The sequence below is a fragment of the Aptenodytes patagonicus genome, chromosome 7 (genome assembly GCF_965638725.1).
Source record: "Aptenodytes patagonicus chromosome 7, bAptPat1.pri.cur, whole genome shotgun sequence".
Taxonomy (NCBI): Eukaryota; Metazoa; Chordata; class Aves; order Sphenisciformes; family Spheniscidae; genus Aptenodytes; species Aptenodytes patagonicus.
This window is the reverse complement of record NC_134955.1, coordinates 18,833,258-18,859,215: the sequence shown is the minus strand read 5'-3', so window position 1 is coordinate 18,859,215 and position 25,958 is coordinate 18,833,258. Positions and strand designations below refer to the sequence as shown.

Sequence of the window (25,958 nt, the reverse complement as noted above, 5' to 3'; positions counted from 1 at the left end):
CTGGAAGCACAAATATTACTGGAAAAAAGTGCACAAAATCAGAAATTTTAAGAGTTAACTGAGTCACAAGAATGAATGTACTCTGAACAGCAGCTAGGCAACTTCAGGTTGAACAAAGTTAGTCATCTTCAGTGAGTCACACAAAAAGTACAACTTGCAAAGAAAGCGAATTAAGAACATTCTGTTATAATTTATTTTAGTCAAGAACTTCATGTCATTTCATATTAAAGTGTATTTTTGTTTTGTAAGTTACATGCTGGATTTTCACATCACAAAACATGGCTTAGAGCATGTGGCAATAGACAGTATGTGATGCACATCCTACTTCCTAACTTCTCTTTGGTGCCCTGACCAGCACGAGTTTGCCATCTGTGGCACTAAGAGAGAAGGAGGACATTTATCATTATTCTTCTATAATTGCATATTCAATAAACAGGATTTTATGCATAACAGCTGCATCCAGCAATGGGCAATGTGTTTTACCAAAGTCAGTCCTTTACCAAAAGATTACACCTGACTATCCACAAAGGGAATCCATTCCTGTCCCCAGGTTACACAGCATCCCAGTTAGGGAGTGTTATGTCAGCAGAAAAAACTAGCAAGAGAGATATAACTTGAAGCTGAGCTTTTTGCTGGCTATTACCATAGAGGGTGACAGAACACAAAAGAAATGATACAGAATGAGTCTGATTTGCATTCACTTTGCTGTAGCAAAGCAACTTGAATATAAAAGAGACCTAGTCTAATTTTAGTAGAAAATAAGCTGATGTACAAACTATTCTTCCAACAATGACAATCAAGTTAGAAAGGCTAAATCTCAGCTAAAAACTACATTTATGGAAAGTGTCCTAAAGCATCTGTTAAAACATATCAACATAATTAGCATTTTCCACAAAAAAAAAAAATCACACATGTATGTACAAACCACCACCACAAACCCTCACGAGATCTGCAGCAATTAAACAGGATACCTGGCAAGCTGACATGCAGCTTGTTTCTGCAATTGCCCTGGCCCCTCTACTCTTCTGTTTACCAGGGCACCCTGATTTTGCCATCCAGACTAATTACACTTTGTCATCAAATTTGAAGTTACTTTTCTTCCTCCAAACATAAGCATACTCTGTCATAGTGACATTTCTGAATCCACAGCTGTAGCAAATGAGAGGAACAACTTTATAGACATTTGAACAATTATCTCTTTCTCAGAGGACATATTACTTAACTGAAAATGGATATTAGCCTGTTTTATAGAAAAAAATGTGTTTCATCTTGTCTAGTACATAACAAGTTTCTGAGAGAGACCATAGCACCTAATGTCACAGTTCCACAAATACATTAAGCCAGCAAACTGTCACTACCACCGTTAGAGTTGATCCCACTCCCCTCCATCAGTCCCGGTCTCTCAATCTTTCCTCTGTGCCTCTCCCATGCAGAGGTATTTGTGCAGCAGTACAGTGAATTGGATCAGGAACTGATCCCAGTTAAACTGAAATGCTGTTTTCTTTCCATTAGTTTTAACTTGCATCACTAGCAGGATCCATTTCCTAATGAGATCCCTCAAGCACTTGAGCTGGCAAAGAGAGGGGAACAAACAGCTGAAGTAGTGAGAAGAGAACACTTCTCATGGCAGTCCAGTTGGCCCAAAGTGCTCGGGGAACTATGGCATAAAATACATAGTCTTTGTGTGATACCAAGATTTTTGTTATAGGATACTGTGGTGCTTTTTATAAAGACCAGTTACTCCTTGTAAATCTGTATATTTAAAGGTCAGTTCCACAGAAAAGTCTTCAAGGTTGCCTTTATATATCCTTCAGTTTTTGCTAAAACCGTCTTCTGGAGAGAAAGTAAAGTATATGTATCAGGAAATTAAAAAAATTTAAAAAAATCAAGAGATGTAGTGCATAGTGAGCAGAACAAGGTACCAAACATGAGATATTTATGCCAAGTCTAACAAAATTAAGAAGTTCCACAGCAGTCAATACGTCTCTTCTCAACTTCTCCAGAAGAGGAGTTTTTAAAAACAGAGGAAGGATCACAGTAGAAGTGATTGGGCACAACTCCTAATGTAGCCAGAGCTCACTGGGGCTGAGGCCTACTCTTCTAGCCCTATGGTTGTGATTATTACAGACGTAGTGGTACCAACATTTATGTTGAGTGGCAACTGGCAAAACAAATACGTGCTTGTTTTGCCTCAAGAGGAAAATTCTCCTCCTCCCCAAAGTGATCCACCACATTTCCTCCCTCTTAATACGACAAAAGCACTTTAATGTATTTACAACGCCACATCGATAAGTCCACATTTACCTTCTTCAGTCTCAGTCATGAAAAGTAGCAACACATTTGTTATATTGCTCTTTTTTTGCCCAGCTGCATGGATACTAGGAGAGGAAAAGCCATGTGTAAGAGATTTTTATTGATGTTGATTTTATGCTATAATTTTATATTTTCATACTTCAGTGTGCTAATGTTTTGTTCAAAATAAATCCAAATGACACAAAATGATGAGCTAAACCTAGCACTTAATTTTCCAAACAGTACTTGCACATTCTGCATTTTGATACATATGCTAATACCTACTAATTAGAACCATAACAAAGACTTTAAAGATAGGAATTAGGGAGAGGAACTTTCCAAACCAGATTTATTCATTATATGACAAAACAAACATTAGCACCATTTCTCCTGTATAATGATGCAAAATATTCTCAATAGGAGAAATGGGGGGGGAATTCTAATAGGAAAAAAATTAAGTTAAACAAAAAAGTACGCGTTATAAATTTGTCATTTCATTCAGTATGTCCAGCCTCAAACGCTGTTGAAATAAAAAAATATTATCTAAACTTTAGCATAGCTCAAAACCAAGAGATACCACAGTTTCTGGGTCGTACAGTAAAAATTCTAGCTACAGTATTAGAAATGAGTGACATAAACACCATGGAAGGGCTGAATGATGAAATCCATACTGCAGTATTATGGTTAAATTCTCTGTATCTGTAGCAAAAAATAGTCTTATCGGTTTAGAGCACTTAAAGGACCAGGAAAGCTTCTACGCTCATATGCCTCTTTTTTTTTTAACACACACACAGATGAAGGCATATTTTACTTTTTATCAACACTGTTAACTACATTAGGTTAAGAGGTTGTTTTACAGTAGCCTACAAAAGAAGATGAAGCAATACGATTTCACTGAATGGGAAGATCCTAATCAGTACCTTGTATTAGCAATGTAATACCGAAGACAGTACTGAGACAGGGCTAGAGGTTAATACCAGTCATCTTCCTAGTAAAACTCCTTTGATACAGAAGGAGGAGCTTTTAGAATGTAATACTTAATTTCCATCAATCATTCTGCTTTTCTATTAAACCCATAAGCAAAATCACATGAACATATTTCTAATGAGCATATGTTGAAATCCTCAGAAGTATTTCAGCATGTCAGGAATAGGCTGTTACGCTATTAGAATTGCAAATTGCATCACTTTTAGAAAGTGATCAGCAACAGGTGACTCGGAAGTTCTTGCTAACAGAAGAAGGTTTGTTTTCACAGTAGTTAACAGTTACATTATGGCTAACCCATCTCAACTTTGCAGGCTTGCTTACCTCAGCAATCTGCACATTTGAAATAAAGCAGTAGGAAGGGAGAAGTTTATATTTCTGTTCCAGGCTGCTGCTTTCAGTATTTGTGCAAGTTCATCTGTGGTTACGCTGTTCCATAATGACAGCATGAATATTCAAACTGCTACCAGACTACTTTTTTCTTAATACACACCCTGAGAAATAAAACCCGAACCACAATTTAGACTACTTAGATATCTGTATCATCACAAAATACTTCTAAAAAAGCTACAAATCCATCCATTAGTTACAACAACCTTGCTAGTTGTTCAATTCTTACATCATTTATGAACATACGCACTTCTATCCTTAGCATTCACCAACTTTGTCAGATGGAAGCACAAAACATCCTTCAAGCCACATTCTCAGTAGGAGCACAAGACTGAAGGAAATAACACAATTTGAAAACAGGATGTGCACAAGAGATCTTTTGCATGCACATTCCCAACTTACATCTTCAAGGAAGATTTGGGCAAGGGGAGAACAGATTCAAGCCCAGAGCTTTACATAACCAGCAAAACAAATAAACAGCAGTAAGAGGACAGAACAACAAGATTATGCTCCGAATGCTGTTGTCTAACTGGAAGGCAAAGCCAAGAAGCCCTGCAGGAAACACAGGCTAGAAGCAAACTGTCTTACTTCCTATTGCTTCTGTGTTTAAAAACATCCCCAGTATGCATAAATCAAGATGTCATTGGCAGTGAAAACAGAAGCCCAGCTTAACTCCATAGCTACAAGGCTCTGTTAATCCCTCTCTAACATTTTCACTAGGGTCCCTAGCTTTCTTTTGTTCTCATAATATCAAGCTATGACAAAGAAACTATGACAATGACACAGACAAAAGAAATTTGTATTCACTTGTCAGATACTGGGTAAAAATATCTCCCTCATAGGTACAGTAATGAGAATTAAAGCAAGCAGAGGCTACTGTGGCATATGGACAATCATTCCAATTTTTGAACACAAACTTATTTACTGCAGCACCCAAAACACTGAGAACACTCACAGCTGTAGTCTGACATGGATCAACATAAAATACCAACATCATTACTTGGTTTTTTTTTTTTAAGATAATCAGTCTTCAGAAACATTCTCATTATGCATACATCAGCTCTGTTTTTTAATATTGCAAGGTGTAGCAAGAAAAATGCTGTCCTCAGTAAACTTACTGGAGGAGGAAATTGGAGCAATAGAAAGCAATAGTTCTCCCCTATAAATAGGGAATCTCCTGCTTTACACAGCCATGCTAAAATCCAGATAGCTTTTCTTTCGACAAGATGTATCATACTGAAGTCTATCATGGAAGTTATAAACATGTTGCTGCCACAGTGCATCTGAGGAAACAGGCACTGTATTTTTAACTTTTCTTTGTTTCCCTTCCACTCCCATATGTGAACTATTTTCAAAGTTATCCAAAGAATTTATCAGCAACTTCTTCATTGACTTGTTTTGATAAAAGGTGTACCTTCTAGAGGAAAAAGGATGAAGGAGATGCAACATTTATAAAACCTGCACAACTTTTCATAATAAAGGCTCATAAGAGTTGCTACAGCCTCATTTGCTCCCTTGGTACATGATGAGGTCATTCTTTAGATGAAGAAGTACTTAATCTTCTCTAAAATCTCTTGGAGAATGTAATACCTATACGAGTCAAGTTCTACTGTATTTTTAAGGAAATGGAATCTCGCCAGGAAGAGCTGAGGTACAAGACTCAAATGTTGGACGCTGTCATACTTTAGTTATCTTTTGAACTGTGTTAGCTAAACCAATGCAAATTCTCATAAAATCTACGTGGACAATAATGTGTACACAATGGTTTTGTAACAATTTGATTTAAAACCTACTAAAGAACAAAGCCAGGGAAGAGCAGTGGGTTTTCAAAAGCCTAAAGTGAAAACAGTTCCAAGGAATATAAAAAGGTCATTTCCAGTCACTACACAACCTGATTTATTCTCAGCATGATACCAACAAATCAGAGGTAGCATTCAACTAATCAGCTGTTTGAACTGTCTTGGTTATATATTACTCCTTGCAGTACCCAACAGAATAATATTTTCTTCATCTTCATACTTAGATACTATTTATACGTCTCCTGATCAAGACACTTCCCCTGTATTTATACTACATAAATAAAATAAAGCTAGGATTATTAAGCTAGTGCGTTACTAACCGTAAAACTTTAAAAATACAAAGTGTATTTAGACCACATGCTGAGATCTCTCTTGTGCATATTGAAAAAAAAAAAACCACCACAAAACCACCAACAAGTAAAGCACTCACCTAATGAGACAAAAAAAAGTAATCATTATTCTCTTCTATCAAGGATCCTCACCATTAGCATTTTGGGGGAGAGAAAATTCACTTCAGCATTTACATAATTTTAAGTGGCAATTACATTTACAGAAAGCACCTTCAATCCATGATCTTTTTGTTTCATATTTCCAAATGCTAAAGTAATTCCTACTGAAGGATTATAATTAGCAAACTGTGCTTAAACATTATACTGGAATTGCTTTAAAAAAAAAAAATCACAAAAAATTACCACAGACTGAAACCAACCCTTCAGGTTGTGACAAAAGTTTATTAAAACTTCAGAAGCTTCAGCTCAGAATAGCCAAGAGGAGTATGCAAGTTTTAAGTATTTAAACTGTTCGGGAAGCACTGCAGATTCAAGACCACCAAGGCCAATGTACCATCTGGCATCTCTGAAAACACATCCCTGATCCAAGTAGATATTTGTTTTTGAGAAAGAGCTATAATAAAAAAAACAAGCAAGTACAGATTAGAAAAACAACAGTAGATCAATAATACAACTCATATATATAGCCAAGTGGTCTTGTTTCCAAATGTACATCCTATTCTTGCTGATGTTAAAATAGACTTGATCTTAATTCTTACTTCTTTCTGGGGGAGGAAGAAAAAAAGCTGGTGTATTTTCACTTCTAGAAAACTAGTAATGAAGGAAGACCACCACCGTGATTCAATATTAACATCCTGGGATACTTTTAATTTCATGGAATTTCAAGTCTTCTCCCCCAAGAACCAATTTTGTCTTTTTCCCTCATTATCATTGCATTATCAATATCATTAAAAGTTACTACAAGGATTAACATATGTCTAATGACAGTCACAGTCCCAAAGGTGACATTTCAACAAGAGGGAACAGTAAATACCAGAAAAAGAGTGACTTCGTCATCCTTAGGAACCAGATGCTGTAATTCAGGGCCTTTAAACAAATGCAAGAATGATATATGCTAAGACGACAACTGACTTCATGAATAATAAATCTGAAAAAGTTGACCTTAGTCCAAAAAGTATTAGTTTGAAACAAGGAACAGATACATCAATTTCTTAATCTTTCTGTAAGACACATCACAGAGGTGCAAATGCACAAATAGCTCTGACTTAAAAATCAGGAGGAAAAGCATTCCATTAGTACTTCTTAAGGTTTTCCAAACTTAAAATCAAATCACCAACTAATACATTTAGTACTTTTGTAAGAAGAAACTGATATTGCAAATGAGTGTTACAAAAGTTATTTTAGAAGGGAGTTATATTTTTGTCCCTCTATAACAATCAGATTTTTATGAAGTATTTCAACTTCCTGCATGTTGAAAGGGGAGGTATTTGCAAACAGAAGAAAAGATTAAGCTTTACCGTGCTGTTATGTAAATGTGTTCTGGGTATCTACCTCCACATCATAGGACCATGCATAATGCAAAACAACAGCCTACCAAGCCCAATATTCCATTTCTGACAGCGGCCAACACTGAAGTGATTCAGAAGACTCCATAAAGCTCTGGAAATGCAGCTTATTGCCCAACACCATATCCCAAGGGAAATTTCTTCCTGGCTCTGACTGCTCAGCTTTGATGCATTGACTGAAAACCAGTATTATCCTAGCTAGCACTCTTGCTAACGTGGTTAATCTTTACAGAACTGTATTATTTACCTTAGTGAATCATACAATTTAAACCCCATAGCTCAACTATGGGCTATATACAAAAGTTATTCCTGTTTATTAGTATTCCAACCTTCTATTGTTACACATGATGCCAAAATTGTTCTTTATTGTAAAAGTATGCTGGCAAGTCAATTGTCTTTAAACCCACTTTTGCCTTATTCTCCCTCCCATTTTTGAACTTTCTGTTGCTTTTCCACATGATGAAGCAGAACAAGTATTTATTGAAACCTAGTTAATCTGAAGTTGTTCTGGATTTGACTTTGTAACAAGAACATCTTGGAGAATTCATTCTTTCTTCGGAGGTCCTGGACAGCGCCTGCTGTGATACATTGTCATTTTACTACTAAACTCTAAAAAAATTGGTGCAAAGAAGCAAATCCAAAGTAAGATTAAAAACTGAGCAAGAGTTTCATGTTAGTAGCTGGCTGTCACTCTAGAATAATATTTGTTTTAGCAACCCCAAGTTAATGAGTAGCCCATGGCTATATGATAACCATTGTCTTCCTTGGAGATTAAACTCCTTTTTGGACAGGTTTATCTCACAATATTTTTACTTCATGTCCTGTGCACTCCACCCACATCGCTAGTCTCCAGGGATCTTAGGGAAACAAGCCACGGGGATAGTTCCTGTAAGCAGCCACATTATTATTTTCAGTGGGAACATGGATCCAGTTTGGATTAGTTGTTCCCACAGCTGTTTGGTCCTGCCTCAGTTTTTTTTGTATGTAAAAAGTCCATATACTTGGGCATATACTAGCAAAAGGACAAGGGGACAGTCAATTGCAATTAGGCTCTTTGAGAAACTTCATCCTTTCATAATGATGCGATATTTTTCATCCAAAACATACCAAAGTTAGGATGCATCATCCCTCTTATTTTAGCTAATACAGACCAGATCTACTTCATTGTTTGGTCAGCAATAACAAACAGGTGAAATTAACTCTCTTTCCATCTAGCTAGTAAAACTTTGTGTGCCATTTTTTAAAAGTATAAGATTTAGGATAGTGGATCGCAGAATTAAGAGGAATAGAGAAAAAGAAGTAGATCTTCACATTTCACTTTGCTAGGAACAAAAAGCTCTGGGTGGATTTGGTTTGCACGTGCAGTCTGGCTCTCCCATTACAGGAGCCTTTGACCTCCAAGCCTCATGTACTTTTTCATAGCTCATTTAACAGATGTCTAGTTTGACTTCTAGAGTACTTCATCAACATAATAAGAGCAGCAAACACAGAGCAGTTACCAAACTCTAGTTTCAAAGGAAATGGCAGAGGACACAATTTTGCACATTTCAGCCCAATCATATTTCCTCTTCCATCGCACTATCAAATCAAACCCTCCAGAAAGCAATGGTTCTTTCCCACTTGGGTACTGTGTAGTCCACAAATGGCACACTGATCTGTTAGTTAGGTGCCCTTAAGTTCAAATCTCACATCATTCAGAAGACATCAGTGTTTCTCCATCTTAGCCCTTGAGACTGATTAGTAGTATCTTTTGGCCTGACTTGTGATACCATCAAATTGCATACACTGATTTTTGGCATAACTAGGACTAGAACCTTTGTCTGTAAAGTCACAGACCCAAACAAACCACATCCACACCTTATAATAAAAGTGTGCTAAGTCCACAAGTAGAAGAAAATATTATATACAAACCATGGGACAAGAACTATTGGCCTAGGGATTAAAGGGCAGGCAATTATGTTCGCAGCCACAGGCAACTGAAAAGTCACAACAGACAACAACACAGACAGCATACTGTGATACATGGGTAACATGTTGCAGGCATCTATTTACAAAATGTGCGCGTGTGACGAATCAGGCCACAGACGTTTATCTGGATGAATGATAAATTACTCCTTTAGGTCAGGCATGTACTAGAATTCCCCGGATCCAAGTTCTTGGTGCATTTGTTTTGACAGCTACAGTTCAATTACAAACAGTGATTCTACATAAGATACTATTGTGTGCAGTATTTTATAAAAACAAAGGTCTTAGTAGTAATGGAAAATAATTATTATTCCTTTATTATACCCAGATAGGAAATGATGATGTACATGCTAGCAAAGTTTTATTACATGTATAAGCACCTTCCTTCTTCCTATATTTGCTTCCTGTCTGCTCAAATTCTATCTGCTTACTTTAACAGCAATGGCTGTTCTTAACACTGGGGACGATCAGCCTGGTGATCTCTCTCATGCACTCTCATGTTTGTTTCAAAAAAAAATTCTTGCGGGTGTTTTTTTTTTGGGTTTTTTTACTGTTTGTCATTGCAAGAGTGCTTTTCTACACAGGAAGTCAAATGAAGTTAAAAGAGTGAATTTGAATTGCATCTGTTAAAACACATTAAAACCTTCATGGAAGTTGTCATTCAGAAGTTAAGCAACCTTCACGTTAGCTTAATTCGTGATGCCCACAGAAATATTTAACACCCTTTTATTTTACAGTTTTGGCTTGGCTCAGAAATACTGTGGATAGCTGACACACCCTAAACAAGTAGAACCAATGTGTTGAAATGAGTCTCTCTTTATTATAAAGTTACTTCCTTCTCAGGAAATTTTTGCCAACTAGAAAATGAGCGCCCATTTTTCAGAATAAAATGTTTAAACATGGGAATTTAATAGATCTACTACACAAGAATATTTCTTATTTACTCAGAAAAAGGACAGCATACATTTCTACTGAAAAAACAAACCAGCAAGTGATTTTGTCCTGCAAGGTAGTGGATAATGATATCGCATGTGTTTCATGAACTGCAGAAAATATTTCTCAATTAACAAGATGACTAATTTCAAGTATTCCCAACCAGTCAACCCAGTCAGTTTTCACTCTACCTAAAACCAAGATGAACTCGATTTAAACAAAAGCTTTGATTTTATTAACAGTAACGAGAAAATTCAAGTCTGTGAACATGTAAATACTATTTTGCCCACCTGGAAAGTTATACCACACACAGCAACAGCTGCCTATATTTTAGTGGATGACTGGGCACATCTTGCCTGAAACAAGCCTGGAAAAACACTTATAAACACTTTAAAAAAAACAAAACAAAAATCACCACCTTATAGTACTGTGTGAAAACAGGAAGGCCACCCTTTAAAAAGTAAACCAACCACATTGCCTATAAACTTGCAGCTAAATACCTAGCTGTGCATTACAAGCATTAACAAAGAATCTCCCCTTTCATAGATAAGTTTTCATAGTGCTTTACTCCACCAGCTCAAGCCTCAACAAGCTCAAGTGACTCGGGCCAGTACCTTCATATTCAGCAGGGTGGGGCGAGAGAGACAACCTCATTACAGACACTCTGGGGTTATAAGAATGCAAATCACCAAATTCAGCATTTTGAATAGCACCCATAACTCAAAGCTAAAACCTGCGTGCTATGCCAGACCACATGGTAAAAGCCTATCATATGCCTAATAAGAAACATTAATAAATACATCCAAAAAAACTTGAAATTTCAGGTTGGTCTTCAAAAATTGCTCATAACCAACAGCACCACAATAATCAAGTGAGGAAGAGACACAATAAGAACAACTACTGTTAGATGCCCATCCAGAAATACTGTGCAGAAGAAAGAGTACTCCTTAATGCCTGAAAAATCAAGCAGCAGAGGGGCATCCAACAGACCCTCTACTTTACAAGATTAAGACTAGAATTGAACAAAAAAACAGCTGTAGTCATTAGGCTGAAGTATCCCCTCGCTATTTCTTTTGTTCATCTCTCACCAGCCAGACTTCTTCCAAACCTCAAAAATCAGCTAATTCAAAAAATGGCACTATCTGCCTACAACAAAAAGGAGAGACAGACAAGACCTGTAAATACGTCAGAACTGCAGGTTAGCACATGCCCCCCAACTAGAAATTACAAATGAACCAAGAAAGGCTGGCTCACAGAACAAAAGAAAAGATGACATTGGAGGGGATTAGGTATATCTGAAGATCTGGATACCCTAAGACCAGAACCAGAAAATACTCCCATTTCTAATCTCTTTCCTTTCCTAGGAGAGATTCAGATAACCTTAAATAGCAAGACCAGTGCCCACCTGGCTTTTTGAATGCAGGCTGGTCAGCTCCTTAAAAAGGTACAAGCCCCCTGCTAAATCAGCAGGTGAGATTTATCCAGCTGACATGGAGCTGTAGTACTAACATGGTTTTGTTCAAGACAGTCTATTAACATAAACAAGAGATACAAGTATGCTCAGAAGCTTTTTCTTTCTTCCCCAAGTACATCTGTTGGTCTAATAAAAGTTATTATCCCTCACTACGAACTCGATCCCTTTTATATCTGATGGAAAGCAGTCACACACTAACACTTTATTAAACATGACAATTATGAAGGTTACAGACTGGAGTTCCATCAACACCTGGATATCAGAGAGAAGACTGGCTGAAAAGAAAGCTATTTATCATTTATCACACCTGACACAAACCTGAAACCACAGAGTTAACTCTGTAACCTGAGCCCATCCACAAAGTAGACACAAAACACCTCCTTGTAAAAAAACATCTCTATCCAGTTTTGCATAACCTGTTAAGATATACTGTATGGAATAAAGTCTTTCCTGAACAACACTCTGCTCTTTTATGAAGAGCCATACAAAAGAAAGAAGTTCTCTAAATTTAGAAATTCTAGACTGAAGGAACATTAAGGTTGTAAAATGAAGCACTTAAAAAAAAATTCAGTCTCAAGGTCACCTCTATGCAACCTTTTGTGTTTCACACAAATTCTGTGCTTTACGTATAAATACTAGGAAACTTCTCAGGTAAAAGTCCCAACTATTTACACATTTCAGCGTAGAGAAGGGACAGCAGTGATCCAGTCACTGAACACTGATGATAAAAATATTGTGAACACCCTTCTAACCTGAACAGTGAAGAAAGAAAGAGGAAAAAAAAAAAAGAAAAAAGCATGCAGATATATTCTGAAGAGCTCGAGTTACCGGACGTGGATCATTTTGACTTTGCCCTAACCACCAAAGCCCATAAGATGCTTGCTAAAAATACAGTTTTCTGCATGCTTACATTCTAGCTTAATGGATTTACTCTTTGAATGTTCAGAGTAAGAAGGAATTTGATCTATGACAGTCATTCCTGCCTTGATTCCAGTTTAATTTCTGACATTCTTCAGGGCCTTGAAAATTGTATCTAAACTCTGATTTTATTTTTTTTTTTAATGTGTTCAATGCTCTTTTTCCACAGTCAGAAACAGAGCTTTGTGGATTGTGTGAAGAACTTGCACCCTGTCCAATTTCTCCTGGCTGGCAGAATAAAAGGAAACCAACTTCAGACTAAACTGCCATTTTTTCCTCTCCAAATGCTAAAATTATAGTACTGCTGTTCAGCCACATACAGTTATACTCATCATTCTAACTCCAAAATTAAATTATTTAAAATTATTGCACGCTGTCTCAGGAGCAGGGAAGCTCCTAGAGTGCAACTGTTTGAAGTGCTGCAACAAAACCATGAAGCAACAAGTTCTTCCTTAAGTAGTCTCACTGATATAAGTCTCCAGTAATATTATAAACAACATGATTGCAAAAATAAATTTTAAAAAAATCACATTCATTATAAAGCTTAGTACAGTGAAGGACACAGTCTAATTTTATTTTTTTTAATTGCATAATAAGATGGGTGGAAAAATTGCTAAGGAGGGCATTTAGAAACTGAACCTAGCAGATGAGTTTCACAACCTTATCACTGACTGTAGAAGGCTAAACATGGGTTAAAAATGATGCACAAAATTACTTCAATAGCATTCCACTAGCAGAGACACACATTAAAGTTGTTTAATAGGTCAGCAGTGATTGCAAAATACGCAGATCTGACAACACCGAGTTCAAACTTGTATACACAGCTATCTAAAAATTGCAGTCTCTTATTAATTTTACTCTTTCAAGTATGCTTGCTCTGGGCCCACATCCAGTAGATGTAACAGATGGAAACTGCCAGTGAAATATGGCAAAGCTATGTAGGCCATCACGCGTGAACCAAGCTTCCTGAAAACTCTCTTGAATCAGACTGCTGGATTCAGCCAGGCACCCAAAATACCACCTACCTTCACATTCACACCATGACAGAGCCAGCACTTTTCTCAGGTAAATGAAACCTGATTTAGAGCAAATTATGAATTCTGAGTTATTCATAAATATCCAGTTCACTACGAGTATATTTATAGTTTAGCCATAAACTGGATGTAACACAGTAGGACAGCAACTCTGACAGTGCTCTGAGGCCGTTACCTGCTCCAAGATACCAGCCTAGGCATAGCATCTCCTATTTTCAGATATTCTGCAGTTCTTCCAAAGAGTTCAAGCCAAAGGATACATCAACAGAAAATCGCTAATTATTTGCAGAGTAATTAGCACTAATAATCACATTACTACATGATTACATTCAATTGATTTAAGTCCTTGCTGCCACCAAGAAGAGTGTTCCCTAAGCTTTACGTTCTCACCAGCTCCATAGTGCTATTAACATTATTCATGTAGCTACACAAACAGGCTGCAGGAAATAATTTAGCTGAAAACTAACCTTAGGAGAGGAAAAAAGCCCCCTCCCCCCCCCCAAAAAAAAAGATTAGTTTTCAGTCAGATGAGCTTCTTAACCTATCAGCCTTCCTGAATACTGATGCTAGCACAAAGAAGAGGGTAACATGCAGAGAGATGCAAGGAAGGAGTATTGCTACACTTTTAGAATGCTCAACTTTTTTTTTTCCTAAGGAAAGTAATAGTTCATTCTACTTCAGGGACCTTGAGATTGATCTACTCTTCTTGTCCCCCAATAAAATCCTTGTTGGAAAAAGAATGCTCTCATAAGAACAAACCAGTATTCACGTGCATTGTACTGACCAAAAGAAAGTAACTGCCTGACTGATACAAATTCTGTGGTTTGCTAAAGTAACTCAGGTTTCAAAATACAGGATTTATTTGGCATTTTCTCCAAGAAATAATTAACTATACCAAGACACTTCAGGGAGCAAGGCTCTCCAGTTATTTTTTATTTGTTTGCATTACAGCAGAAAAGCCGTAACAGTGACAATCTCAGTAATATAACTGAGCACCTTCAGAACCAGAGACATAAGGGAACAACATGCCTGAAAAGTTTAAATTGCTCTCGTCCAGTCCTGACTCCTTTTCTACAACTATGATAGCCCTAGAAACTCACATTTTAAACAGCACCCTTCCACTACTATACCAATGAATATTACAAGTTAATATTTAATGGAGATATTCTTTTACCTGTGGACTATGTTATACTAGTTGTTTTCACAGCTAACTTCTGGTTTAGCAGAGGTACTGCTCCTGTCTGATAAGTGTATGAAATGATATTGAAGTCTCACAAGTAAGCAGTGAACTGAGTGCACATGGCTCACAGACAGACCTAGATTTATCTGGGGAGAACAACCTGGGACCCCATAGGTAATGTAACACCTATAAATAGAAGTAAATAAGGAACATGTGAATACTTCCCTGCCCAATGGGACTGGACATGTCTGGTTTACCGGTTCTAAGTTATTTTCAGCTTCCTCAAAGTAGGGAAAATGGCCTGTGAAGCCAAGAATTTGCAGGGAATGTATTGCAAGGGAAACACCTGTTGTGAGGTCAGTTAAAAAACGAATATATACACCATGCAAGCTGTGAAAGGTGAGAGGTTGCAGCACGAGTTTCTAGGAGGAAGACTACCTTATAAAGACAGGAGACTTTCTTCACTGAAGATGACTGAAGGGAAGAAAGGGGAAAACATTCCTTATGGTTACAGCAGCTGAAGAACTTCCAGTGTTTTTCCTTTCTTCCTTTTTATAGAAATATTTGCTTTAATTAGGAAGTTTCAAACAGTACCTAGAATAAAAATCATTAGCTACTTTTTTATATAAAGGTCTGCTAGGCAAAGACAGCAGTACTCATCTTGGTTCAACTGTATTATGCACCAGCCAAGTTGACAGCTAAGTATGCTGCGTGATTTCTCACTATTCCCACTACAAGATGCATTCCTTACAATTAATGGACTTGGTGATCCTTATGGGTCCCTTCCAACTTGAGATATTCTATGATAATACATCCCATTCAAAGCAACAAAGATTTAGTCTAACAGCTGAAAAATTAGCATATTGGATTTTTACTGACTCAGAACTAGAACACCAGTATGCTTTTTTCACATCTAATCCTTAGGTGCTCTAGCTCAAGGCTAGCACTTCTCTGCCTAACAATATTACTCATATTTCATCATAGTGTATCTTGAACTGGACAGTGTCTTAAGGCCTTATGAGGAAATTTCTTATAGACACTGCCATAAATGCAAAATGGAAGACAACAAGACAGCAGTCTGTTACTTTTCTTCTAGCCTTCAAAACCACTGCTGGGATGATGTGGCAAAATCCTATATCCAAAAAAGTGGAAAAACTGCTAGCTTTATTTTAAGCCCCTGACAGTTATAGCTAAATAAAATAAATGCATGACACACAGGCCTTCTGTACTAGACAAGTCTAGCAGTGTGCAGGTCTAGGGAAGTCCTCTTGCACCGTTTGTTAAAAATCATCAGTATAACATATACTTGAAAAGACTGAATTTGCATAGTTACTGTGCTGTCTTAATACAACATACTTTCCAACTACCCCTCCTGGTCAGATGAAGACTATGCAAGGCAGTGTATATATGTGGTGTTTATAATGGATTAATTGACATTACAAAATAAAACTTGCAAGTGTGAAGGCTATCGCATTGGATTAGACATTCTTCAGTTTACAGCTGTAGCCACTTGCTCTGTCTTGCAGATCACAGAGCACCTGAGTAGACTGAACCTGTCTGTGCTGTCTTCAGGCACAAATATTCTGATCAAGTTTGCTTCTTTCTTCTGCCATCTGTATTTTCCTGATCTTTCTAGGCCATTGCTTTTCTAACTGTCCCCAAAGCTGAAAACGTGGGATATGAGAAAAGGATATCCTTCAATAATTTTTAGGCCCTCCTTTCCAAGTCACCAGGGCAACATATGAAAGAACAGATAATTGAGCAGTGGATGGTATGACAGTATGGATAGCAAGGCCTACAACTTAAAAACTGAAGACAGGGGGAATCCCTGTTGCACACAGCCCCTTCTCTTTTACTCCACTTACACTCTAATTAAGTCTGGGAGAAGGAGCTGTGAATCTTTGCCAAGTCACCATAAGGCACAGAAAAGCAGAGAGATAATACACTTGTGTAAAGTTAGCATGCTCCCACAACTTATTTCTTACTGTCATAAATCCCCCCACAAGAGCTAGACACCCTGCTGTCCAGAAGAAAAGTTTTATTACACAAGTTTTGCATCTAAAATTTTATTTTCAACAAGCTGCTACATGCTGCAGTCTTCCCTCAGAAAAAAAGAGACCTTAGTACCACAGTGAAACCAAGCCATGTGGATGGGGGCACTAACATTTTGCTGGTACCAGAAGTGCCTGTGAAAGGAGTGGACACTGCAGCTCACAAGTACGGGAGATGCTTACACTGATCCTGGAATAACACAGTCCTCTGATGCAGAGAAAATGCTGATACACTTTCAACGGAAAATAATCTTCATTGAAGAGTTTAGAGATAGCATTTCACTTCTTGAGGATGCAGAGTTTTTCTTGTGCTCAGAGGCATTCAAGTAAGAGTCAAGAGGGAATGCCATTAGTTTATGGAAACAAGCTTTCTTGCAAAGGAAAACATGAAAGATCTCCCCCCCCCCCCCCCCCCCATTTCCTTCACTACAAGTCCCTTTTTATAGGGCTGGTCTACATGCTGAAGGCTTTTCAAGTACCCTATACAAAACTCTCCAGCTCATTTCTGCAGAGGTAGTTTTTTTCCCCAGTTTAAGATGCATCTACAGAGGTGTTTTGCCATGACAACTATGTTAAACTGTTGCAATTTTCTTAGTTTCAATCAGCATAGTCTAGTAACCTGCTAAACTACAAAGTTTATAGTACAGATGTAGCCCAAATTATGTTTTGTGTTTAACAGGTAATTGTTGGTAAAATAGTTTGTCTCTCTCTCCCCTTTTTACATAACAGTTCACAATCCTCCTCTATTAGGAAAAAATGTGCTACAGCATCAGACATATTAAAAATAACTGACACCATGTCAGGTTTACCAGTACCATTAATATGTTTTACTCCTTTTTAATTATGATTTTAAAACAAATTAAAAAGCAAGTTTCATAACTGAAGGAACAATCCCTGTCTTTGTTGCTACCTTGAACTTCAAGAGCAGATCAATGCTATTTGTAACACAAAAGTTTGGAATCTCTTCCAAAGAGGGTAATGTAGACCTCTGTCAGATGTTGGTGAGCAAAGCAATTAAGCAGCACTGATCTCTAGTCAAAATTTCACTGAAAATATATCCTATGTACAACAAAAAAGCTCAAAATGGTCTTTTTTTTTTAATGGAGAGAACGCACTGAAGAAACCATAGTCTTTCACCAATATTAGTATTAAGGCTATGTTCAGGAGAAGGGTAAAAGATACCAACCAACCACAGAAAAGACTCTGGGTTTATTTTGGTGCTAAACTAAGCACTGTAACATGCCAGCAGCTCATTTTTTTCAGCTTTCTTCCCTAGGACTTGACTGGATTTTGAAGCACTTGACTGAACAGAAGGCAGCACCCAGAGAAGTTTTGCTGTGTGACCACATAAGCCTATAGCTGTTTGTTAATCCATAATAAATTCACTATTGTTTATAAGCTTCAGCTTCCGGTTTTTGTACATTAAGCACTCTGAGGCGATCAGAGACACTTGGGCTGCTGCCCTTTGTGGTATGATTAGAACTTACCCTTCCCCCACTTTCAAAGAGACCACAAGGGAAGGGGAGGACCAGCAAGTAATAAAGCAGACCTCACTCCTAAATCGTGTATCAGATAAATGCGACATAAGCTTCAAGGGTAGAGATCTAGAACAGAAGCAACTGTTACTGCTGCCTAATTTAACACACTTGCACTTGAAGGTTAATTTCTCAGGAATACGAAGTTAAAACACAGAGGGTGTTTCTCATACCGAAACATTAAGAAAGCACAACTGATAACATGAGACATACAAGAAGGGTTCTTGTGAGCAAGCACATGGAAAACTAACTGCAAACCAGCACATTACCAAAGCAGTTAGGAATAAGAAAGATCACAGTATTTTTATTAGTGGTGACAATCATTCGGGAAAGAGTGACAACACCAAGAAGCAGACCAATACAATTTGCTCTCCAGAGGCACAACGAGACATTGACACAAACTGATGGGTTACTGAGAGTGACCTGTTTTCCTACTATTTCTGCAGCCCTTCCCTTCTCACCCAAGAGACCCAAACAGCTGAATTCTTCTCTGAAAGAAAGGCTGAGGGAGTGACATTACCCAAACTTCTGCCCTGGCAGACGGATGTCCTCAGTTTCTTTCTCAACAAACAGCAAGAAGGATGTTTTCATTTATACACATAGTTGCTAACAACAGCCATAACTTGGACAGAATAAGAAAGAGTCCCTCAGGCCTTCGACCCCTTCCCCCTTCAAAATATCAATGCTCTCCCCCTTCCTGCCATAACCCTCCCCAAAATTCACACAAATAGAACTCGCAACGTTTTAAAGGAGAAAACATTAAGAGCATCAGTGGGACAATACTGGGTTTGGTCAGGCGAAAACTGTATCAGGAAATGGCTGAGAACAAGCGAGTAACAAATGACTCAAGATCCATTCCCATTACAATGGGAAAAACAGACAAGGAAAACAAATGGATCCACCTGCCCCAGGTAAAAAAGTGCAGAACAAATGCCAATTTTTTCATAGCAAATTCAAAAAACCCAAAATATTTTTCATAAGAAAACCGGCATTTTAACATATTGAGAGTTTGGCTAAACTAAACCTTGATTCTTTTCTGCTTTACAACATAATTCACACAAATAAGTACAACTGCGTAAATGAGGCATTTTGAGTCATCCAAATGTCTTGCATAAGTCCTGGGTTTGACTTTTTTTGTAATTACAGTGGCACTTTGACATTTCAGCTTTTACTTTTACAAAGTAAACATAACAGACCACCTGTGCTTCGTGGTTGTTATGAAACAAATCAAAACAAGCTTGTAATTTATATTTTCATTAAGACCATATAATAATAGAGTGCAGCCCTCTGATTTACAAGACACAAGCGTTGCAGTACATAGCATATAGACCCGTTCACAAGCCACAAATACTGGATTTCCACTGCTCAGCCTGCTGGAGGAAAACCCAGTCATCAATATCTACCCCATAGATATTCAGCATTCAACCCATCAGATTGAGGGGTCAAACTTACAGTAAAACATAACTGGTATTGACAACTGGCTCAAGAGTCAGCCACATCTAGTTTGAAGTAACAAGTGCCGTACTTTCACCAGCGAACAGTTCAGCTGCAGACAAAAAGCAACACACACACACGAGTGATCTTTCTAATACACCACATCTAGCAACTGCAACAACATCGTTTATTTTGTATTCTAGGCACATCACATTAGGAAAGGAGGCAACCTAGATGTTAAAAGATCACATTCAGGAACCGGATCAAACTACTGTAAAGAAACAACTAAGGGCAGCAAGTTATCACTGCAATACTGGTTTTGCGGAAGCATAAACCTACCACCTATGCGATTTTGAAGCATAATTATTCACAGTTCACCTGAGTGAAGGTCGCCAGCACAATTCATGCAAGAAGTAACCGAGTTTATCTTGCTTGGGATACTAGTAGCACATCAGGTCACTCCCATCAACTGCATGTCCCTCTCCTGCACTGAGATTTTCAGACCTAAAACCAGCAGCAAAGCGCTTTCTACCTTGTCTCTCTATGTAATTAGCACTATTAATCCCAGGCTATCCAAACCCCCTGGCGTGGCTCTGATTTGGCTTTAATCTCTGCCGACGTCTCTTCCTCCTTTCCACAGAAAGCCATTTAAACCTTGGCAAGCCTTTCGGTTTAAAGTGATGTTCTGTTGCAGAGGTATTAGTCCCACACTGTATTGGTGGGAAGCACGGAGACCTGCAACGCCTAGCCTTCTTAAACCCCCCCAAAAAAGGAAGGAAAAGTTACTTTTTCAGAGAGCGACCGCTTGGGACAAGGCAAGGGCCCCCCTCCATCTCTTCCTCCCCTCAAGCGCAGCCGGCTACACCCAGAGAAGCTCGCCTCTCTGTGGTCCAGCCGCCTTCTCTAACGCTTCCTCTCGCTGTCACCGCAGGACGTGAACGCACCGCTTGTCACCTCCACTGCGAATAACTGATTAGTCATTTGCGCCGCCCGCGGGGCGCCCCGCACCCGACAGGGTGGCCGGCGCCTCCCCGCTCGGCAGGCGCCCCTCACGCCCCCAACGGTTCGCCCTCGCGCCCCCAACGGCTCCGGGCTGCCCGGGAGCGGGGAAGCCTGCCGAGGCGGGAGCCGCTCCGGCGGGTGCCGGCCCGCGGGGGAAGAGGGGGCCCCACTCACCCCATGAGCCAGTCCATGGCTGGGTCCCGCCGCGCCGGGAAGCTCCTGCGGCCGCCGACTCCCCGCTCACCGCCCGCTCATGGGGGCCGCCGCCGCTGCGGGCGCGGGCTCTTTCCTTCCTCCCTCCCCCGCTCCCTCCCCCGCTGCTCAGCTCCGGCTGGGCGGTGCGGGCGGGGCGGCCGCCAGGCTGCGCCGGGTCCCCTCCTCAGCCTGACAGTCGCGCACTGGGGCGGCCGGAAGTAAACACACGGCGCTGGCGGCCGCCAGCCGCCAACCCGGAAACGGCCGCCCGCCTTCCCCCCTCCCCCCACTGCCGCCCGGGGCACGCTGGGAAATGTAGTTCGGGCGCGGCCGTTAAGGCTCTCAAGGCCTGAGGGGCCCTGGCACGCCTGGGTTCCTCAGGGGCTGAGGGGAGCGGGGCCCCTCAAGGGGCTTCCTCCTGGTTGGGGGCTGTTGGTCCCCGGGCCAGGGCCCTCCAGCGTTACTCGTCCCCCTCTGGGGGGATTTCATGTCTGGGACTGGGCCTCAGCAGTTCAGTTCTTGCTGTGCCATGGGCTCCCTGAGAGGAGCTCCACGTCAGGGCCCCTGAGGTAGCATGGGGGTGGTTACACCACCCTGCGCACAAGACAAAATGTGTTAATTCATGAGGGTAAGGAAAGCCTGGAGCTACCCCAGGGCTGCCAGGTGTTGGACCCAAGCTGCTCCTGCACAGAGACTACTGTTAACTCTTACCCCTTCCGGCACCCTTGAGAGAGTCCCAGAGCCTTGGACAGGGGACACAGGCTGGCTGGCTGCCTCCCTCACCTGCCTTGTCCTTTCCGCTACTGTTTGCGCCTTGTGCTCCACAATCTCCTCTTTGACTCAAAATCCTTCCTTTCTCAGTTCCTCTAATTGCAAATATAACCAACCAACTATTTCTACAAAAACAGAGGAACAACACCTGCTCACACCACACCTCTTTGAGATGTAAACGATCCTAACTGTTTTAAAGAGGAGAAATCCTTTCCATGCAAATGCTGTTTGAGACAGGGTAGATGTCCTCTTCACCAATTTCCCCCAATTAGCAGCACCTGCTTAGGTGGAGATGTTTACAGAGGCAGACCAGCTAGGGGTGATCTCATGCTTTGGGCACATGTATTAATTATAAACTATTTGTATTATGGGAGAGCGACAGTTACTCCATTGGACTCCCTGCAGTCATCAGCTTTCTGAGGGAAGGACCGTCTTTCAGAGGCTGTTTGAGCCATCACCCTCCTCCCCTGCCCTGCTTCCTCCACCCCGCCGTGCCGGGGGGCATGAAAGGCCCTCCCAGCCCTGTGGTGCTGTAGGTGTGGGGGTCCCCAGGGCCCCTCATCCCACAGGCACCCACCTGTGGCCTTGCTCGTTCAGGGAGGATGAGTCAGTCTCCAGCCATCACACTGACTCCAATGACAGTTTCAACAGAGCAGCGTTATCCTGGGGCTAGTAATACATTGCAAGGGGGTGTCACGGGGGTGATTTAATAAGAACGTGTCTTGGTTGTGGTTGTTTTGCATCCTTCTGTCTTGAGGAAAGGTGGTAGAATTATTTTGTATTAAAAACCATATTGTGCTGTCATTTTTGGAACGGACCTTTTCTCTGAAATCTGCCAGGGATCCCCTTGCACAACACATAACTGCTTTATTTTGCCATTCTCCTGTAACAAAACTTCACCCTGAGAATTATTTGGGTATCCAGCAGTGTAATATAAGAAATGGAACACCAGAACTTGAAAATGTATGTTGTCTGTGTTCAAACTGAATATTTTTCTTTAACACCTACATTTTATCTTTTAATTGTTTATCGTTTTCGTTATCTTTGCATTTAGAAAATGTAGCAGAGGATAGGAAAGAGGTCTCCTGCAGCAAAACCCCGCATTCTTTACTGAGTGGCTGGGATGAGGATTTTTTACAATGTTTAAAATACCAGATCAAACCATCTGCAGAAAATAATTATCCTTTATGCAGACACTTGATCCAGTCATTATCTGCAAACATTTGAGAACAGATGTCCCTCATTTGAATTATGTTTTCTTGTTGCCCTTTGTTAGGAGTATTTTTGGCAGGGTATTTGAGGATGAGCTCCATCCAATTTTACTGTGGGGTGCATTGTACCAGGAGTAGGGTGTTTAGTCATATGACACACGTTTTAAAGCAGAGATGACTTCTGATACAATGACTTTGTCATGTTAGATTAGCTGTTTTCCTTCTGATTGTATCAAGGAAAATATACAGCAACTGGCACTAGGAGAATTACTGGTGCAAAAGAAACTCAGACAACGAACATCTATTTCATCAATCTCTTGTATCGTACCTTCCAATGGCACAAAGCACTTATCTGTATCTCACCTAAGGTGATTATTTTATAATTTTTTTCCATTGTCAAATTGACATTACACCTACTGCTTTTTTCCTTCTCCCCTCAGCCACTGGAAACCTCAGAAGTCCCTCTGGCAGCCCGAGGATTTCACATTCATCCCTGTTCAATCAGGTCCCTCCATGAGCAGCTCTGAAGAGCAAAGGATGTGCTAATCCAAAGGCAGTCTCCAGTGGTTGTCCTGCAACTCCCCTTCTGTTTCTAAACCCTCTAAAAAATGCATCGCAGCGATTATTTGTTTGACAATAGCAAGCCTGGCAGGCCATGGGGCTCTTTTGTGCTAAGCCCTATGCACATGCATAAAGAAGGGGGACTCCTTGTTCAGGGCAACAGGCTTCCCAGACCCCGTAGGACATGAATATAAGGTGCTTAACAAGAGACGGTTCTTGGCATACAGATGTGGTAGGAAGCGCAGAGGATCGGGGAGGTTTATAATGCTTGATGTTGCAGGGTTTTGCACCGACTCTTCCCTGGATTACTGTCCTGCAGCTTACTTGTGTCTAACAGGATTTAAAATGCAAGATTATTGCCGGACAGTCTGGGCAGAAAGGCTGCGGTGTGCCCCGTGGGCTTGCGGGATCTGGACTGTAAGGCTTTTGGCCTGTGGCGAATTGCAAGGAATACTGCGTTCACTCGCTCCTCTCCTCCTTGTTCTGCCAGCCGTATCCCTTGGCCTGGCTGGCACAAGAGGGCCCCGAAAAAGTGCATGCCCTGCCCTTCCCGGCCTCCAGGCATAGGGTGGCTTTGTTCCCAGGTGTTCTTCAGCAGCATCAGAGCTTTTCGGGAACTAATGGGAGGCTGGGGGGGATCCCATGCAGACCAGACCACAGGAGCTGGGGCAGACAAACCTCTCACATGAGGATTTGGCAGTCATGTAAAGCTCTGCAGAGCTCAGTATAAAAGCCAAGGTACAAGACAGCGTGGACCTGAGGGCTGTCCCAGTCTATCAGAGGGCTCTGCTAGGTCCCATAACCCCTGAAGAGAGATACTGCAGTACCGAGACTGGCTCAGCGCTGGCTGAGAGCTGCCTTGGAATAGCAAGCCTGAAGGTTTCTTTCCTTATTTTTCCCTCCCGTGGTTCTCATGACCAGATTTGTTCAAAACAGGATGTTTGATAGCAGCGCAGACAACGTCTGTCATACATAGCTGATTTTCGTATTGGCTTTTCAGTCGGCTTGCTTTGCCGGTCTGGTAATAAAGCGGTGCCGCAGAGGACAAGCAGCTATGAGGAAGTAATCAAGGCACTGGTCTCTCTGCAACTCTGTCCCTTTACTGCCTCTGATTTTATTGTCATTACCTCCTGCAGCAGGAAAAGTGCAATGCACAGGTGGGCAAACATCGCCTTGCATGGCCAAGCGCTAAGGGAGTGGGAGTAAACTTTGCTCCCTTACTGGCTTATTGCATCAGAAACACCTGTCCCTCCTTCACCACCTAATATTTGGTGTGGGGTCGAGCGGCCTCATATCTGATACCTTGATAACAGCTTTGTATGTTACCTCTTCTCTCCGTAAGCGGCTGTGGTAGCGCTGAAGGAACGGGCGAAGGATGAAAGAAAGCATTGCTCAGGGCTGTATGAGTCTTCCTTCTCTTGATTTGAGGCAACATCATTCCCATGGAGCTCATCTTACCCTGGGCAGCTGAGAAGCCTCAGCAGGCAGAGAGATGTGAACCTGTTTGCCTGGCTGAGGTATTTCCAGTGGGTGGCAGAGAAGCAGTGCAGGTGAATGGCTGCCCTGACGCAGAGGGGGTGTAACATTTTTCAGCAAGCTGCAAATCTGCTGCTCAGATCTGGGTCTTCTGCAACAGGAGGAGATACACCCTCACTGGAAAGACATGGCAGACTGATGGGCTTGGGATCAAAATGGTGTAATCTCTGTGAATCTCTGAATGCGGCACTGGCTCTTTAAGTCAAAAACATCCACATACTCCTTCCCTGAGACAAAACGTCTTTGTCCCTGTGCATGAAACATACTATGGTTCAAATTCCTGCAGAGCCATTAGAAAAAGCAAAGTGCATGAGTCTGACAGCGTGGGCCTGCCTACAACTCCGAATGTGATTATTAATCATGCTGGATATTAATAACAGCATCTCTTCTTGGTTGGAACATTTGATTTTTTTATAAATAAACACTGTGAGTGGTTATAAATATTGATTGCTGCCAGTAATAATAAGTAATTTTAGATACAGTCTTGCAGCAAGACAATCAATCCTGCTGAGGACCAGATTGGAAAAAAAAAAAGGCATTTTGGGTCCTGAACTAGCTGGGAAATATGGCTTGTATTCAGATGTCTGAGAGAGGGCTGAAGCTTCAGGGACAATGGCTGAAAAATCTGTCCTTGGGGGTCTGCATTTCCAGGGATTCTGAACAAAGTTCAGTTTCTCTCTCCCAGTCACAGAAGAATAGAAGTATTAGGCATTTCCACTTTTAGCAACAACTTACGAGTGGATGTTAAAGCATGAGACTGGTGGTGACTGGGTTTTATTTTTCCCCCCACTAATTAGGTATTACTGAGCAATGCCTGCCTCACGCTTCAGCTTCCACA

General features: G+C 40.6%; 1 protein-coding gene across 2 annotated transcripts in view; it reads right to left on the bottom strand.

The window, feature by feature from the left end:
* Positions 1 to 21,217, bottom strand: part of MOB2 (MOB kinase activator 2) — a 120,438-nt gene extending 99,221 nt beyond the window's left edge. The window contains exon 1 of one of the 2 annotated variants that reach the window (XM_076344220.1): positions 21,021 to 21,217. Coding sequence is in view for 1 of the 2 variants with exons in the window: in XM_076344221.1 (XP_076200336.1) it covers positions 21,021 to 21,037 (17 nt within the window). In the remaining variant the exon portion in view is untranslated. The remainder of the gene's footprint in view (positions 1 to 21,020) is intronic. The other variant, XM_076344221.1, reaches the window with a different exon arrangement.
* Positions 21,218 to 25,958: the final 4,741 nt, after the last annotated feature.